Source organism: Equus quagga, chromosome 15 (genome assembly GCF_021613505.1).
Source record: "Equus quagga isolate Etosha38 chromosome 15, UCLA_HA_Equagga_1.0, whole genome shotgun sequence".
In the NCBI taxonomy this organism is placed as follows: domain Eukaryota; kingdom Metazoa; phylum Chordata; class Mammalia; order Perissodactyla; family Equidae; genus Equus; species Equus quagga.
In genome coordinates, this window is record NC_060281.1 from 62,747,123 (window position 1) to 62,762,863 (window position 15,741).

General features: G+C 38.5%; 1 protein-coding gene across 6 annotated transcripts in view; it reads left to right on the forward strand.

Annotated features, from left to right (window-relative positions):
- The window catches only part of EXOC2 (exocyst complex component 2), a 203,679-nt gene that overhangs the window by 150,260 nt on the left and 37,678 nt on the right, over positions 1–15,741 (forward strand). For all 6 annotated transcript variants that reach the window (XM_046639503.1, XM_046639504.1, XM_046639506.1 and 3 more), the window contains one exon: positions 3,675–3,816. In XM_046639503.1, the coding sequence (XP_046495459.1) occupies positions 3,675–3,816 (142 nt within the window). The remainder of the gene's footprint in view (positions 1–3,674; positions 3,817–15,741) is intronic.

Genomic DNA, 15,741 nt, shown 5'->3' on the forward strand with positions numbered 1-15,741 from the left:
CTTGGTCTTTAATCTGTTGATTACTGAGAAAGATGTATTAAAGCCTCTCTGGCTACTTTTAGATATTTTCTTTTGTCTCTAATATTCTGTGGTTCCACTATGATGTGTCTCTTGGTATGATTTTTTTTTTTTTTGCTTTTTTCCCTGACTCTCATACTTTTAATCAGTTACGGAAAATTCTTATCTATTAGCTCTTCAAATTTGTTCTTCCATTATTCACTCTTTTCTCTCTTTCAAGATCTCCAATTGGGTATATTATGTTAGACTTTCTCACTCTGTTCTCCATGTCTCTTACGTTTTTCTCTCACGTTTTTCCCCTCATCTTTAATTCTCTGTAATGCTTAGGAATAATTTATTTAGTTCTCTCTTCTCATTCACAGTTTCTTCAGTTGTGTCTAATCTTGCTGAAATTTGCTGTCTGTTGACATTTTATTTCAGTTGTATTTCGCTTCTAGAAACTCCTCTTGGTTTTTGTTGCTAGGTGAAAGGAGATGATTAAGCTTAGTTTGGAATGGTACAATTTTACACATCAGTGAGGAGGTGGCAGCAGTGAAGTTCCTTCCGGTGCCCCTCAGATCGTTCTGTGTGGGTGGACAAATCAAATAGTCTATCATCAAATGAAAGACTGTCCCTACTAAGGAGAAGGAGGTTGGAGCAATCAAGTGAAGCCTCGTTAATGGGATGTGAGGTGGTTAACTTGACTATTAAAAATTCACAGAAAAAGAGAAGTTTGGGGAATAGTAAAGATTAGCAGTAAGTCATCAGGTTAGAATTATGGTAGAAGGTATCACCCTTCAGTATGTCCTGTTTGTCCTCAGTTCTTTTTTTTAAATAGTGCCATCTCTACTAGGGATTAAGAGGTTTTTTTAAAATTAATTATTTACTGGCATTTGTTTTGTCCACATTTGACAAGTTATGGTTCAATAACATAAAGGAATGTCGGTTTGCCATCTGTCCAGCCATCCATTTATAAAAAATTTAAAAAATATATTAATTTGCCTGAACCTAGTAATGTGAATTCACTTAGATAGATGTTCCAATTGTAGTTTGATGAGTTTATTTCTATAGAGATGGCTCAGTTTAATGTACTCTTTCTGTCATCTTTGAAATGAAAATAATAGGGTTTTTTCCTGTTATTTTTTTGTTTCTCAGAAACATACTTTTTAAAAAGCATTTTTACTGGAAAGTTTTTAAAATGGTAAATTAGAAATATTAAAATAAAACGATATAATGTAATGATTTTACTTTTTTACTATTTTGAGTAAGTTGAAGACACTGTGTGGAAATCGAGGAAATGTGTCATCTGCTTAGCAGGTGTTTGTTTTCCAGGACCTGTCCATCATGAGCACTTGCTGTCATATAAGTCAGGCCAATGACAGCAGAACATGAAGAACTATCATGGTAGACTATCACAAGTCTTATTTGCCCCTACATCTGAAATGCTGCCTTCTAATATATTCTGTATTTCTGTAAGTTTTTACCAACTGTTTGAAGTACTTTAAAAGGTGCTCCCCGTTTCTAGTATGCAGGAATTTAATATGTGAATACTTCTATTTCTGGTTACATAATATTGAATTAGCATCCCCCCACACACCCTCCTGCTTTTTTTTCCTTAGAAAAGGTGCCCTGTTTTTATTAGAGACATCTGGCCAAAAAGGATAGCGTGCCCTCAGGCGTCACGTCTCTGTGAGCCTTTTTCAGCCTCCTTAAGCACTCTTTCTCTGCTTCCTTAACAGCCGTATTCTTTGAACATGCAGTTTTCATCGGCCAGTGTGAACAGGACATTAGTGAAAATAGGGCATTGAAATAATAATAATAGCTGCTAGCATTTGTGTACTTTAAATGTGCTGCACAAGTTTCACAACTTATCTTTTTAAATTCTTACAACAGAATTTATGAGGCGAGTGCTGAAGGCCTTAATCCTGCCTTGTCACACAATAGTACTCCTTTCTTTTTTTGTTTCACTTGCCTGGTATCTATCTCCTCATCCATTTATTTTCAACGTTTTTTTAGAAAATTGAGGGATAATTTATACAGTAAATCACACAAATCTTTAGTGTACAGATGTGTGACTTTTTACACGTAAATACATCCCAGAGTCCACCATCCAGATCAAGATATAAAACATTTCCCTCATGCCCCATCGCAGTCAGTAGGCACCCTCTCAGCACTGTTCTGTCAGCAGAGATGAGCTTTGCCTGTTCTTGAACCTCATGTAAAATGAGACCATGCAGTTTGTAGTCTTTTGTGTCTGGTGGCTTTTGCTCCAGCTTAATGATTTTTGAGATTTATCCAGTTTACATTTCTGTGAGTAATTTATCTTCTTTTATTGCTGAGTTTGGATACCACATTTTGTTTAGTCATTCTCGTGGTAGTGGACATTGGGTTGTTCCCAGTGCTGGGTTTATGAGCAAAGTTGCTGTGGGAGTCTTACCACGGACATGTGTGCCCTCTTAGCACGGCTCGATGCCCGCAAGTAGAGTTGCTGGTCATGGAATCAGTTGATTAGAAACTTAGTTGGCACTCAGCCAGCAGCTTAAAAGATTTTCTCTCTCTTTTTACTATTTAGAAATTTGGAACTTTAACAGTTTTTGCCTAGATGTGTGCAGTATCTCATCAGTCTAGCCTGGAACTAAGCGAGCCTGTTCAAATCACAGACTCAGTGTTTATTTAGACCCAGGTATTTGTTCTTCTGCTGCTTGTTAAATTATTACCTCTTCTGAACCACTCATATTTCTCTACTTGAATTTCCGTGTTTGGCATGTTAGAGCTCCTAGATCTATCTTCTAAGTCACTTCCTTCATAATTTCCATCTCTTTACATTTTCGCTCTGTGCCCTGAAGTACTTATTGCACTTAATTTCAGTCTCAGTAGTGACCAGTAGTTCTTTCAGTTGATCTACTCAGTTGTTAGCTTTGGAAATCATGTGTTTTAGCTCCATGAAGTCTGATTTTGTATTGTACTTTAATCTCCTTTAAGGTTTTCATTATTTTTCTAAGTTGAAGTTGTTACTTGTCTCCCACGCAGCTGAATTTCACTGCTTGACGGGTGGATATCCCCGTTTCTCGCTGCCAGGCTGCCTTAGCTGTGTGCTTGTTTCCGTCGTCAGCTTGCAGGCGCTCAGGTCTTGTGTTGGAGGTTGGCGGTTACCCCTGTTTCTCGCTGCCAGGCTGCCTTAGCTGTGTGCTTGTTTCCGTTGTCAGCTTGCAGGTGCTCGGGTCTAGTGTTGGAGGTTGGTGGATACCAGGCTGCTGCAGAGACTCCTGAGTCCCCAGACTTCTCATACCCTCCCAAACTTAGGACTCTCTGCAGCACTCTGTGACTTCCTGTCCTCTTGGATGCCAAGGAGACCGAGCACAGACTTTCAGGACTGTTGCTCACCTGTTCACCCTGCTCAGCTCCCGCTGACAGCGGGAAGTCACAGGTCACGTGGGCTGAACTTTCTGTGAAGACGACGTATAGTCCATACATGGAGATTAATTCTTATCCTGTTAAATAGCTATGCTGAGAGGGCTCTTTATTACTGAAAAATAAATTAAATAAAAATCATGGTTTTTTGTAGGAAAATGTAAGTGCTTTTAAAATATACTGAAGTATTTGTTATTTACATTATTTTGCTTTTTCCTTCATCCTCAAATAGACAGCTCACAATTAGTCTTTATTGTGTGTTTTAGGTTAGCATGGCCTCACTGAAAGAATTAGACCAAAGACTCTTTGAAAATTACATTGAGTTGAAAGCAGACCCCATCGTCGGTTCCTTAGAACCTGGCATTTATGCAGGCTATTTTGATTGGAAAGACTGCCTGCCTCCAACGGGTAAGTGGTCTCAGGTCGCTCACGTTCTTGGAAAGAAGTCTGATGCTTCTAGAGTAGTAAATGTGGACGTGCTTTTATTGATTAGCATATTCTTAAAATGCTTTTCTTCTTATTCACGTTTTTTCTCATGTTTACTGAAGGATGAGATTTTAGCTTTTTATTAGCTTAAACTCATTTTTTATAACTTGGAATTTAGTATACTTTTATTATTAATACTTAATGGCTTAAAGTTATTCTTAAATTCCAGAGAATAATTGATTACACCTTATAATATTTGACCGTTTTAGTAATGCATACTTACTTCCACTGACATTCCTTTGTTGCGTAGATATAGCAGACTAACTGAAAGTGACAGTTTTATGCAACGCCCTTGTGACCATCATAAAAGAAATTTACTTAGGGAATCTAGTCACTTTTATATGACACCTAATTATTGATGCTGAGAAGGTAAAGGATAGCAGCAGTATGTGTAGGAGTAAGATGATTATAGTAATTTAGCAAAGAAAATTGAGCCACAGAAGGATGACAGACATAGTACCAGTATTATTTTTGTAATATCAAGTGAAAGTCACTTAAATCACTTTGTAATATATATTTTAAAAGTAACTATTGCTTGCTGAATCAAATACTGTGTTTCTTTGTAAGAAGTAGTGTGGAATACATAAAACCAATCTGCCTATTAGCATTTTTATATAGAAGTAGTCTTACCCAGAAACGGTCGTGTTCACATTAGACACAGGTTCTGTTTGGATATATACGTATGTAGACATGCTGGTGAATTGTTAACAGATTTGAGTTAATCTTCATTGTTTTGATTAAGTACTTTAATCACCGTTTGTTTTTGTTGTGTGATGGTTTTGTTAGATGGTGATAAAATGGTTTCTTCCTTAAGAAACCATTTAATCTTTATTGTATAGTGTTCTCATTAGGTAGTAACAATATAGTGATTCCAAAAGTCTAAACTAAAAACCAGAATCATTAAATATTTTTATGTGACCAGTTATTTAATTTTCTGAAATCACAGTTATAGTCAGATGAGGCCTTCTACCTCCAGTTGGCCGTAATTGATCTTTTTCCCTTAAACTCCATTACTTCGCTATACATATGCTTTATTGTGTCGAAACAGTATCACAGTTCATATTCCAGATATATCCTTTTAAAGTTTTCGTCAGATCCTATTAGTATCTTGCTTAAAATGCTTGCAATGTCTTCCCATTAAACTTAGAGTAAAATCTGCCGGGTGCCCCTGTCCCTGCCCATTGCACCCCAGCCTCTCTCCAGCTGACTCCAGCACAGGGGGCCTTTTTGTTGCCTAGACTTTCCAAATCCTTCCACCTTAGGGCCTCTTCGAGACTGTTTTTTCTTTGATTAAACAGTAATTGTCCCTTACTGTCATAGGGCTGACTCCCTCTTGTCATTCAAGGTCTCAATCTCAGTATCATCACACCAGCCATCCAACCTGAAGAAATGACACAGCCAATGGAGAATAGGCTTGGAATTTTAGATTTAACCTGTGGAAATTACTCATATTTTAATTGTAAAATAATTATTGACAAGGGAGAATGCTGTACATGTGGTTCAGCACTGGCCTTTATCCCGGTTGAGCTTAGTAAAGCTAACTCCATGAGGTTGTAGTTAGCGGATTGGTTCTCACCAGGTTGGTGGTGAACTCGGCCTTCTGTGGTAAGCATGGTCTGTGACTGAGTGAGCAGACACGACTTTCAACAACAAATTCTCATTACCAAGATCGTTGGTCAACAGCCTCTGGAACTTTTCTCTACAATCTTTTCAGAACTCTTGGGCCCACATGACTTTTGGAATTTCTATATTTTTGGGTTTTAGAAAGATAACAGAGTGCATGTACTGTGTATTATGTTACATCTACAGCAGGGATTCCTGTAGAGAAACGTGAACATTTAGACTAGGAGTGATATCCTTGTTTATCCGTGTTCGGTTCAGGTGAGAAATGCTCCACAAGAGTTCGTCACAAATTTGCAAATTCGCAAATAAACAGAAAATCTGGCCTTCTCAGTTCTGTATCTCCAGTATCTAGCTGACTGCCTGGTACGCAGTGCCTGGTCAGGAGACGTTTGCTCAGTAACCGCATGGATGACCCCCTGTAGCTCCCATGGGTGCCTCTGCCAGTGTCCTCACTGCCGGTCACATGTCTGGCTGGCCTGTGCCTGTTCCAGTTCTCCTCTGAGAGGAGCTTTTTCCTTCATCACCCTGACAGGATTGTCTTGTTCTCTGAACCCCTGTTACACCTTTTAATCTCTTACGAATCTTTAGTAGATGTACATAATATTTATATTTCTTGTATCTGTTTTCTATTCCCCTGTTTTAGGGTAATTTTTAAACAAAGATGTGAGAAGATTCCTTTTACATTCCCAGACTTCAGATTATTTAAGTCTTGTTATAGAGCAGTGACTGAAAGGGTCAGAATTCCAAGGCACAGATATCAGAAGAGGGTTTCAATAAAATCTGTTCATTTTCTGCTCCAGGTAACAGTATGCACTACTCAGATGTCACCCATCCAGCAGGTTCCTTAGCCCTTTGCTGGTGAGCTGTCCCCAGCCTTTCTTAGATCTGTGCCACAGGTCTGAGCAATGATGGTGTCACCTCCCTGGCCTTTCTCCCATCTGAGGAGGACTAGACCAGGGAGGCCGAGCTCTGCAGACCACCCTGATCACTGCTTCTTCCCGTGGTGCCGCCTCCACGTTTCATCCGAGACGGCCCGGAGGGGTGCATGCAGTGACCCTTTTTCTCTCTGAGTCACCTCCCCTTGTCTCTAACGAATATAAATGATCTCATGGGAAAAGAAGACCTGAGCCTTGCTTTACTAGACTTCTGTCCCGTCCCGGCTTCTGTCCCTGGTCATTTCCCATCGTTTCTTACCAGGACATGCAAGTGTCTGCTCTTAGTCCAGCACCCATTCTTGCCCGTTTTAAGCCCACCTCTGCCTTTTTGAAAAGCTTATCTTTCTAAAATATAAATTGGATCTGTCAGTCTCCTACGTAAAACCCTTCAGGGTGACCCCTTCTCCCTCAGGCTGAACCCTGAACTTCTCAGGCGTTGCTAACGCCTGCGCTTGCTCATGGCTGTCCCTCGCCTCCCGTGTGCTTCTCCTCCAGCTGCTGGGCAGCAGGCAGCCAAGACCACTTCAGGTCTGAGAGCCCCTGTCTGCCCCTCTCCTGCTCTCTTCTGGTTCTTGGGCACGGCCTCTTCTGGGAAGCTTTCCCTGCCCACCGTGCGCTCCTCCAGGTCAGGTTGGGATCCCTCGTCCTTGCTGCCCCAGCAGCGGCTTTCTGTTCCTTGTGATGCCCTTGTGTGTAGGTGCCGTCATCATCTGTCTGCCAGTCTCCTCTGCCGTGCTGGGCCTCCTTAGTGCAGGGCTGTCTTCTTCCTGTCTGCACTCCATGTTTAGCACAGGTCTGCAGACAGAAGATGCTCCGTGTATGTTTGTTGAGTGAGTGAAGGTGGTGGTTTACCAGTGTACAGTCTCGCTGAGCCTGCAGGTCACTCCTCAGTGTGTTGTCTTCCAAGTGTTTGCTGTATGGTTTTGCAGTGATTGTTCTCAATAGGAAAGTAAATCATACAGTGTTCTAGTTTCCGTTATTCTTCTCATTCACTTTTTAATAAATACTACACAGTGGATTTTCATTTTGTTGAATTGAATTAAAAGAGCCTTTTAGGGGCTGGCCTAGTAGCGCAGTGGTTGAGTTTGCACACTCTGCTTCAGCCACGCAGAGTTTGTGGGTTTGGATCCCAGGCACAGACCTACACAGCACTCAACCATGCTGTGGCAGCATTCCACATACAAGGTGGAAGAAGATTGGCACAGATGTTAGCTCAGGGCCAATCTTCCTCAGCAAAAAAAAAAAAAAAAAAAAAAAAAAGAGGACCATTTTAGTACTCATTTTCTTGTTTCCTGTGAATGCTCATATGGATGGGAACTTTGTGCACTCCCTAAGTTTTGAACAATTGCATTTGAATTAAAATGTAAGTATCAAGTATATCCAACATATCAGCAGTTTTATGTGGCATCACCATGCAAGAAAAAATGTGTTGCTCAGTGATGGTTTAAATGAATTTTGCTAAAATTAATACTTTCTTCAGTGATTAGCACGTTTTGAACATTGCTGTAGCAGTGACATTATTCTGAAGTTATTTGTTATATGTTCAGGTTATTAAATTACTTGTGATGTTTCTGTAAGAACAGGAAAAGTCATGACACAGCTCCTCCAGGTTTCCTGTACTTCTGATGATTACTACAACAAATAAGATTTGGTCCCCAAGCTTCGCTCTCCACAAACTGGTGCTCATATCTGTATCCTTCCAAGCTCTGGTTGTTGCTGAGAAACATCGTTTACTCGTGACTGATTCGGAGGAGGGCTCTGCTCTCTTTGCCCACAGCTCTCAGACCTGCGGCTTTTCCTACCAGCAGTCAGGAGTCTAGTGCCTGCTGAAGACCAGCAGCGATGACAGGATTCCTGGTGGGGGAGAATACAGGCCTTTCTCATCATTCTTAAAGGGGTGTCTTTAGAAAAGAAATGAAGAAGGTGCTGTCCTCCCTGAAGGGCCACGGTCAGTTTGCAGTGCTTCAGAGGCCGCGACTGCTGCCTGCTGTTATGCTGTGGTGGATCCTGGGACCAGGGTGACGCGAGGACACACGAGAGAACAAAGGGTGGGCAAGGGCCGATCCAGTCTGTTGGCGATCACGGTTAGAACAGGGAAGCAGGTTTCCAGGGCCTCCTTTATTTAAGGTACCCAACACCTTTCTCTCTTATCTTCATATTTTCTCAGCCATGAAATTGAACTTGTACAAGCCATTGATGTGAGTAATAATGGTTTGTGGCCTCTGGATAATGTTTTTATACAAAATTAAGATTCTGCTGGCCATGTGACATTAAGTGGTATGGCTTTTTACCTAGCTATTCTTTTTTTTTTTTTTTTTTTTTTTTAAGATGAACGTCCTTCCATGAGCAGACAGCACATGGCACTACAGTGTCAGCAATTTACTCTTTCTCAGATTCCAAAAACACATAGAAATTGTCAGTGTTCGTTTCACTTTTATAAACTGTGTGTAGTTCCGTTCTTGGTGTAGTTTTGACTTTGTGATCACTGACTGAGCCTCTGTCCTGCATAGTCATATAGTGACATTTAGTTTGTTTAAAGTTGACTTGAGACTTCATGTAAAGTGAACAGCCAAAAGAGTTTGACTATTAATCTTCCAATATAATTTTAATTAGTAACTTCAGTATTATCTTCAGGGTTTTCATCTCCAAAGACTGAATTTTGCAAATCACATAGATAACTGATTACTTATTGCTGTAGTTAGCAATAAATTTAGTTTCCAATGCTGTATGTAGTAATAAGAAAAATCCAGTTGATTAATTTCATGATTCGAGAAGAGAGACCCGTTAGAGCCGTAGCTGTGCTGTTGCCTGACAGTTGGGTATTTGAATTGTTGTCGCCTCTTTATTTGTGTCTGTGTCAGGAGACAGCATTCTGGTTAGTTCTGAGTCACTTAACTGCTTAATTGTTCTGTCATCCACGGTCATTAAGAGCTCTGAGTGTTTGCCTTTGGTAAATGTCAGCTAAGTTAAGCATATGGTTGGTCTCCATTTACAAGTACACATGGAAGTTCACATCTTTAAAATATATGCGATAAGAAAAATTATCTTTCTTTAAATTTTCACTTAAATATTGGTTTTAACTATTTTTCCTATCTAAAAGGTATATAAATTTATATATATTTCTTAGAGATATTTAATAAATGAATTTAAACAACCATTTTTATATAGGTATAGTATTTAACTGATTTTTAATTCAGAATGCTATTATATTAATAGTAGTCATTGAAATTATAAGGGGAAGGGAAGACATTTATGTCATTTGTGACATGAATCAGTGTAGTACCATCCTAAAAATACAGTAGCATAAAGAGTTGATTGCTTATATGTGATACCTATGATCCAGAGCAGAATAATTTCCCATATATCGACACTATGTCTGATCAGAGGCCCCATAGTGCTCAGTTTCATCAGTTTGCAGGGGTTATGAGATGTGTATTGTCGGTGCAGTGTGCCAGGTAGCATATTCAAACAAGATGAAGAAAGAGAAAACGTAAATTTAATAATGGAGATGAGGCAAATGCACAGCTCTTCTTAAGTCTGTTTATTCTACTCAAGAGAATTTCGATTTTATTTTAAGATCTCTACTTTTAGAATTTATCTTTCAGAAATTTTCACCATCTGAACTCTGTAAGAGTGAATGCATAATTAGCTTATCTCTTGCATCTTGTAACTTTAAATAATTCAAAGCTGAGGCCAGTTTAGCATTTCTAGAGAATGAGAGATGTTAGAAGAATGGAGGTAAGGAAAATAATATCTTTTATCTGATTTACAGAAAATGGAAAACCACAGACCTCAAAGCTTAATGTTGCTATTTGAGAAAATGAATCATTAACATGTTTGTGGGCCTTTATAAAATAGTAAGTTGTAAATGTTGCATGTATGTATGCGTTTATACACACACATATATATATTACTGATATAACCTAAGTTGTTATACACACACATACATATGTTACTATGTATCTATATAGTAATGAGGTTAGCATTTATTGAGTATATACTATGTGCCAGGCAGGGGGCTTTACATAGATTATCTGATTTAACCTTCATAACAGCACCTCAAGAAATAAGTGATATTTTTATCCTCATTTAAAGATGGAGCCATTGAGCATAGCACAGGGTAAGTAAATTGCCTGAGGTCGCATAACTAGGAAGTGGTGGAGCTGGAGTTCAGAGTTCAAATCTAGGCAGCCCGTATCTAAGAGAACTGTGCTGTGATGTCAGACAAAGAGTGAATCACCTCCATTAAAAGTCTAGTAAGACAAAGGCAGATGCCCTTGTAGAAGAATAGGCACGAATCGTGAAATTCACAAAAATGACTAATAAAAACACGAAAAGATAGTAAAACTCATCAGAAGTCAAAAGAATGCAAATTAAAATAGCATTAAGTTGTCATTTTCAAAAAACTCTCCAGATCGACAAATGTTAAAAAGCTTGATAATACCTGCTTTTTTGGCAAAATTACTGAGAAACAAACTATCCCACCATCTTTCTAGGAGTGTAAATTAGCACAGCTATACACAGACACATACACGTGTGTGTGTATAATCTGCTTAAAAATTCTAAGAATTTGTCTTAGGAAAATATTAGACAAGTAAGCAAAGAAATATGTATAGTGATGTTTATTGAAGCGTTGTTTTATATAAGCAGTCTAAAAAACAACATAAATGCTCATTAGTTAATGGGTTAAATAAATTAATGGTGTATCTGATTAGATACTGTGCATCCTTTATAATGAATGAGATGGATACACATACACTTAGGCACACACACAGATATTGTCCTTATATTTGGTAGAAAAAAGCATTCATTATTCTCTCATTTTTATTTTAAAACCAATATATCACTTGCAGTCTGTACAATTGGTCATGTATAAATAGATCTTGACAAGGGCCAGGAAGTAGAGTTCTAGAAAACTTTAATTTTTCTACTTTAAAATTTTGTGTTGTTTGAATATTTGGGAGGATCATACACTTTTCTCTTTAAAAAGAAATTTATATCTTTACAAAAGGAAGAAAAACTATCCATGGAGTCAGTACACTTGTGGAAAAAAGGAGCATACAACACTAACTTATTTTCTTCATAGACACGCACTTGACTTGGTAGTCAGAGAACTGACACTCGCAGGAAATCTAGATTTTAGGAAGTCGTTTGACAGTTTTTCCTGGTACTCTTTTGGAATCATCATTGCTGAAATAATTATAGCCAGAGTGTCTCAATGTCAGGGTAGAGGGAAGTCTCTAGTTATTGCAAGAGGATTTTTTTTTAACAGTACTTAACATTTTATTAGCCATTTGAATATGGAGGAATAGAAACTACTTTAGCCAAATTTATGAAGAAAAACCTAGTAAAGCTGGCTTATCTAGCATTGTCGTACACTTACATTGTACTTAGAAAGTTTCTACAGTGCTTTTTTTTTTCCGAGGAAGATTAGCCCTGAGCTAATATCTGCTGCCAATCCTCCTCTTTTTGCTGAGGAAGACTGGCCTTGAGCTAACATCCCTGCCCATCTTCCTCTACTTTATATGTGGGATGCCTGCCACAGCATGGCTTGCCAGGCGGTGCCATGTCCCCACCCAGGATCCAAACTGGTGAACCCTGGGCTGCCGAAGCAGAACGTGTGCACTTAACCACTGCACCACCAGGCCGGCCCACTCTACAGTGCTTTTGTGTAAGCCTGTGATGGAAGTACCCTAACATCAATGACAAACTGCATGCTTTATTGGTTAGTACCACCACAGAACCAAAAATGTGAACTTCAGAGGAATTCTGGTTTCTAGGAATGGTAGAAGAACTTATATCAGGCTAACTCCTCCACAGTTAAAAATTGTCAGCTCTGCACAGAATCTGGAAAACAACTGTTTGAAGCATTGGAGTCAAAGATGACCGGAAACTGGAGGGGACACTTTGCCCTGTGAAGGAGGGAGCCTCTGTTGGCCGAGGTCTGCCTGTCGGGTAGCTTTCCCCCAGGGCTCTGCAGTCTGCAGCACTCGGTGACAGATGCTGCTGTGGCAGAGAGCCACAGGCCTGGGCTGTGAGGAACGCAGGCCAAGAGAGTAACGGTAGGAAACTTGCACGTAAGGAAGAAAACTTGCATTGCTGGAGACGGGGACTGTGTAGGTAAATATAAAAGGCACACTTTGTTTTTTTGGTTTTTAACTTTTTAAAAATATAATCAATTGTTTGATGTGAGAAAAATTCCTATAGTTTATTAAATTGAATTCACAATCAGAAACCTTTCTTTGTAGAAAACTGGAAGTCCAGATGCTTTTACTAGTAAATTCTATGAAACATTTAAGAAAGAAATAATACCAGTTTTACACACACTTTATCAGAAAATGTAGGAGGAAAAAAATATGTCGTCTCATTTTATGAAGCCCACATAACCCCAAACTAAAAATCTGATGAGGGCATTACAAGGAAAGAAAATTACAGGCATATCCCTCATGAACATTAGGGAAGAAAATTTTAACAGTGTTTTTTTTATCAAGTCAAATAAGGAAATATTATCTGTACAATGGACTGCTCATACATTATGACCAAGTAGCATTTCTCTCAGGCATGCACAGTTAGTGGAACACTTAAAAATCTATCACTATCTGAACAGCCTGAAAAAGAAAAACATAGTCATCTCAGAGATGCAGAGGAAGCACTTAAAATTAAACATCCATTCATGATAAAAACTCTCAGCCAACTAGAATAGAAGGAAACTTCCTAAAACCTGATAAAAAGATCAACAAAAATTCTACAGCTAATATATGATGATGAAATGTGGAATGCTTTCCTCTAAGATCAGAAAGGAGGCAAGGATGGCAGCTCTCACCATTTCTATTCAGCATTGCACTGGAGGTCCTAGCTGTTAGAATAAAGCAAGAAAAAGAAAGAAAGATTGAAAAAGAAAACAAAACGGAAGTTTTCATTCCAAGACGGTATCATTATTTATGTATAAAACCCTAAGGAATCTACAAAACTGCTATAATGAATAAGTGCATTTATTAAGATCTCAAGATACACAATACAAAAATCAGTTGTGTTTAAAATACAAAAATATGCAGCAAATAAAGGGAAAATAAACTTTAAAATATTCCATTTACAATAGCATCAGAACATATACACAATTAGGAATAAATTGAACAAAAAATGTTTAAGACCTCTTCAGTGAAAACTGGAAGTCACTGCTGAATGAAATTAAGAAAACCAAAATAAATGCAGAGATATGCTATGTTTTTCTATTGGAAGTCTCAATATTTTTAAGAAATCATTTCTCCAAAATTGATCCATACATGCAGTACATTACCGATCGAAACCTCAACAGACTCTTTGTAGAAATTGCAAGAGGATTTTAAAATTTATTTAGAAAAAGTGAAGACCTTAAATAGCTAAAGCAATCTGGAAAAAGAAAAGGAAAGTTGGTACACTCATACCACTTGGTTTACAGACTTTTTAAAGCTACTGCAATAAAGGTAGTGTGGTATTAGCATAAGGATAGACAAATAGATCCATGAAACAGATAGAAAATATAAAAAGAAACACACATGTTCCTAATCCGTTGACTTTTGACAAAGACACCAAGACATTTCCATGAGGAAGTCTCCTCAACAGATGTGTTGGAACAAGTGGATAAATGTATCAACAAGTATTTCACAAAAGCAGATGCGTGTATGGCCAATAACAAGTGAAAAGAGCCCAACGTTATTTGTCATCAGGGGGATGAAGTAAAACCACAGTGATATACTACTTCACACCTTTTTGAATAGCTAAAATTAAAGAGACTGACAATACTACATGGTGGCAAGGATGTGGAGCAACTAGGACTCTTGTACGCTGCTGGGGAGCCTGCAAGATAGTGCAGCCGCTTTGGAAACAGCTTCTTACAAAGTGAAACATCGGTCTGCCCATGACCCACCAGTTCCACTGCTTGGCGTTTTCCCAAGAGAAATGAAAAACAAGTGCGCAGAGGGACTTGTAGAATATGGTCATTGCAGCTTTATTTGTAGTAGCCAAAAACTGGACACAACCTAAATATCCATCCAGAGGAGAAATTGTAGTATATTCGTACGGTGCAACAGTATCTGTACAATGGGCTACTACTCGTCCTTGTTATTACTGATACCCAGCAATGTAGATAGATCTCAGAAACATCATGCTTAAGTGAAAAGAGCCAAGTATGTAATAGAGGATTCCATTTAAGGGTGGTGGGGATTGCTGAGAGGCGGCATGGGAGATCTGTGAAGGGCCTTGGAAATGTTCTGTATCATGATTGTGGTAGTAGATACATAGGTACATACTTCTATCAAATTGTACACTTAAGATCTGTGCATTCACTCTATGTAATTATACCTCAAAAAACTCAGTGACTAGAAAAAATTTTAAAGTCATACAATAAAAATGGAATTACTAGGAAAGAGCATACAAAAAATAGAAAGGTATAATTAGAAACATAAAAACGAAAAAAGTCACACGTAAATTGTGTAAGAACAGTTGTGGGGGTGACACAGTTTACAACAGGAGGGAAGGCAGAGCAGCTTAATTAGAGCTAACACATCAATTCTAAAGTCGGACAGATGTGCAGTTTGTTGATAAGTGCTTATAGAATGTGGCTGCCTCAAAGTAGCCGGTGAAATGATAGTTAGAATTATGAAAGTGTAGCATCCAGAGATAGGAGGTACAGGTTCCTGTGACTTGGAGGGATCACAATTGGTCTTAAAACTAGGCTATGAGAAATGATTGTCAGAACAGACTGTATTTAGCCTGGAGAAAGGATTAGGGACAGATCTAACAGCTGTCTTCAAAAAAAAATTCTGTATAGCTGCAGAGATTAGTATTGTAATCAAATAGGTAGCAGTTATAGTTAGAATTTTCTAAAAGTGGTCGACCTTATAAGAAATATATTTTCTGTAACCGTCAGTGGTCACATCAGAGATGACCAACCAACACCTAGATGTACTGTGCTTGATCTGTAACATACTTGAGTTATGTTTTAGCGGAAGTTATTAACGTGGTGATGGCAAGATGACATGGTTGTGGGTTAGGAGACGTTACGGAAGTCTTCACATGAGATGAGTGGCCTGTGAGCTGGGGTGGAGTCAGAGGAAAGAGACTAGATTTCATTTATGATGAACTGTTGGTAGATAACAGCATAATTAAATATAGTGGATATATTTACAACTTAAGGAGAACTGTCAGACTAGCATTTTCACATTTTATTCAGCACTCTTCACTAACTGTTTTTTTGCTAGAAAAAATCATTAAATTTAAAATTAAGTAAGTATGTAAAACTGCTTTCCAG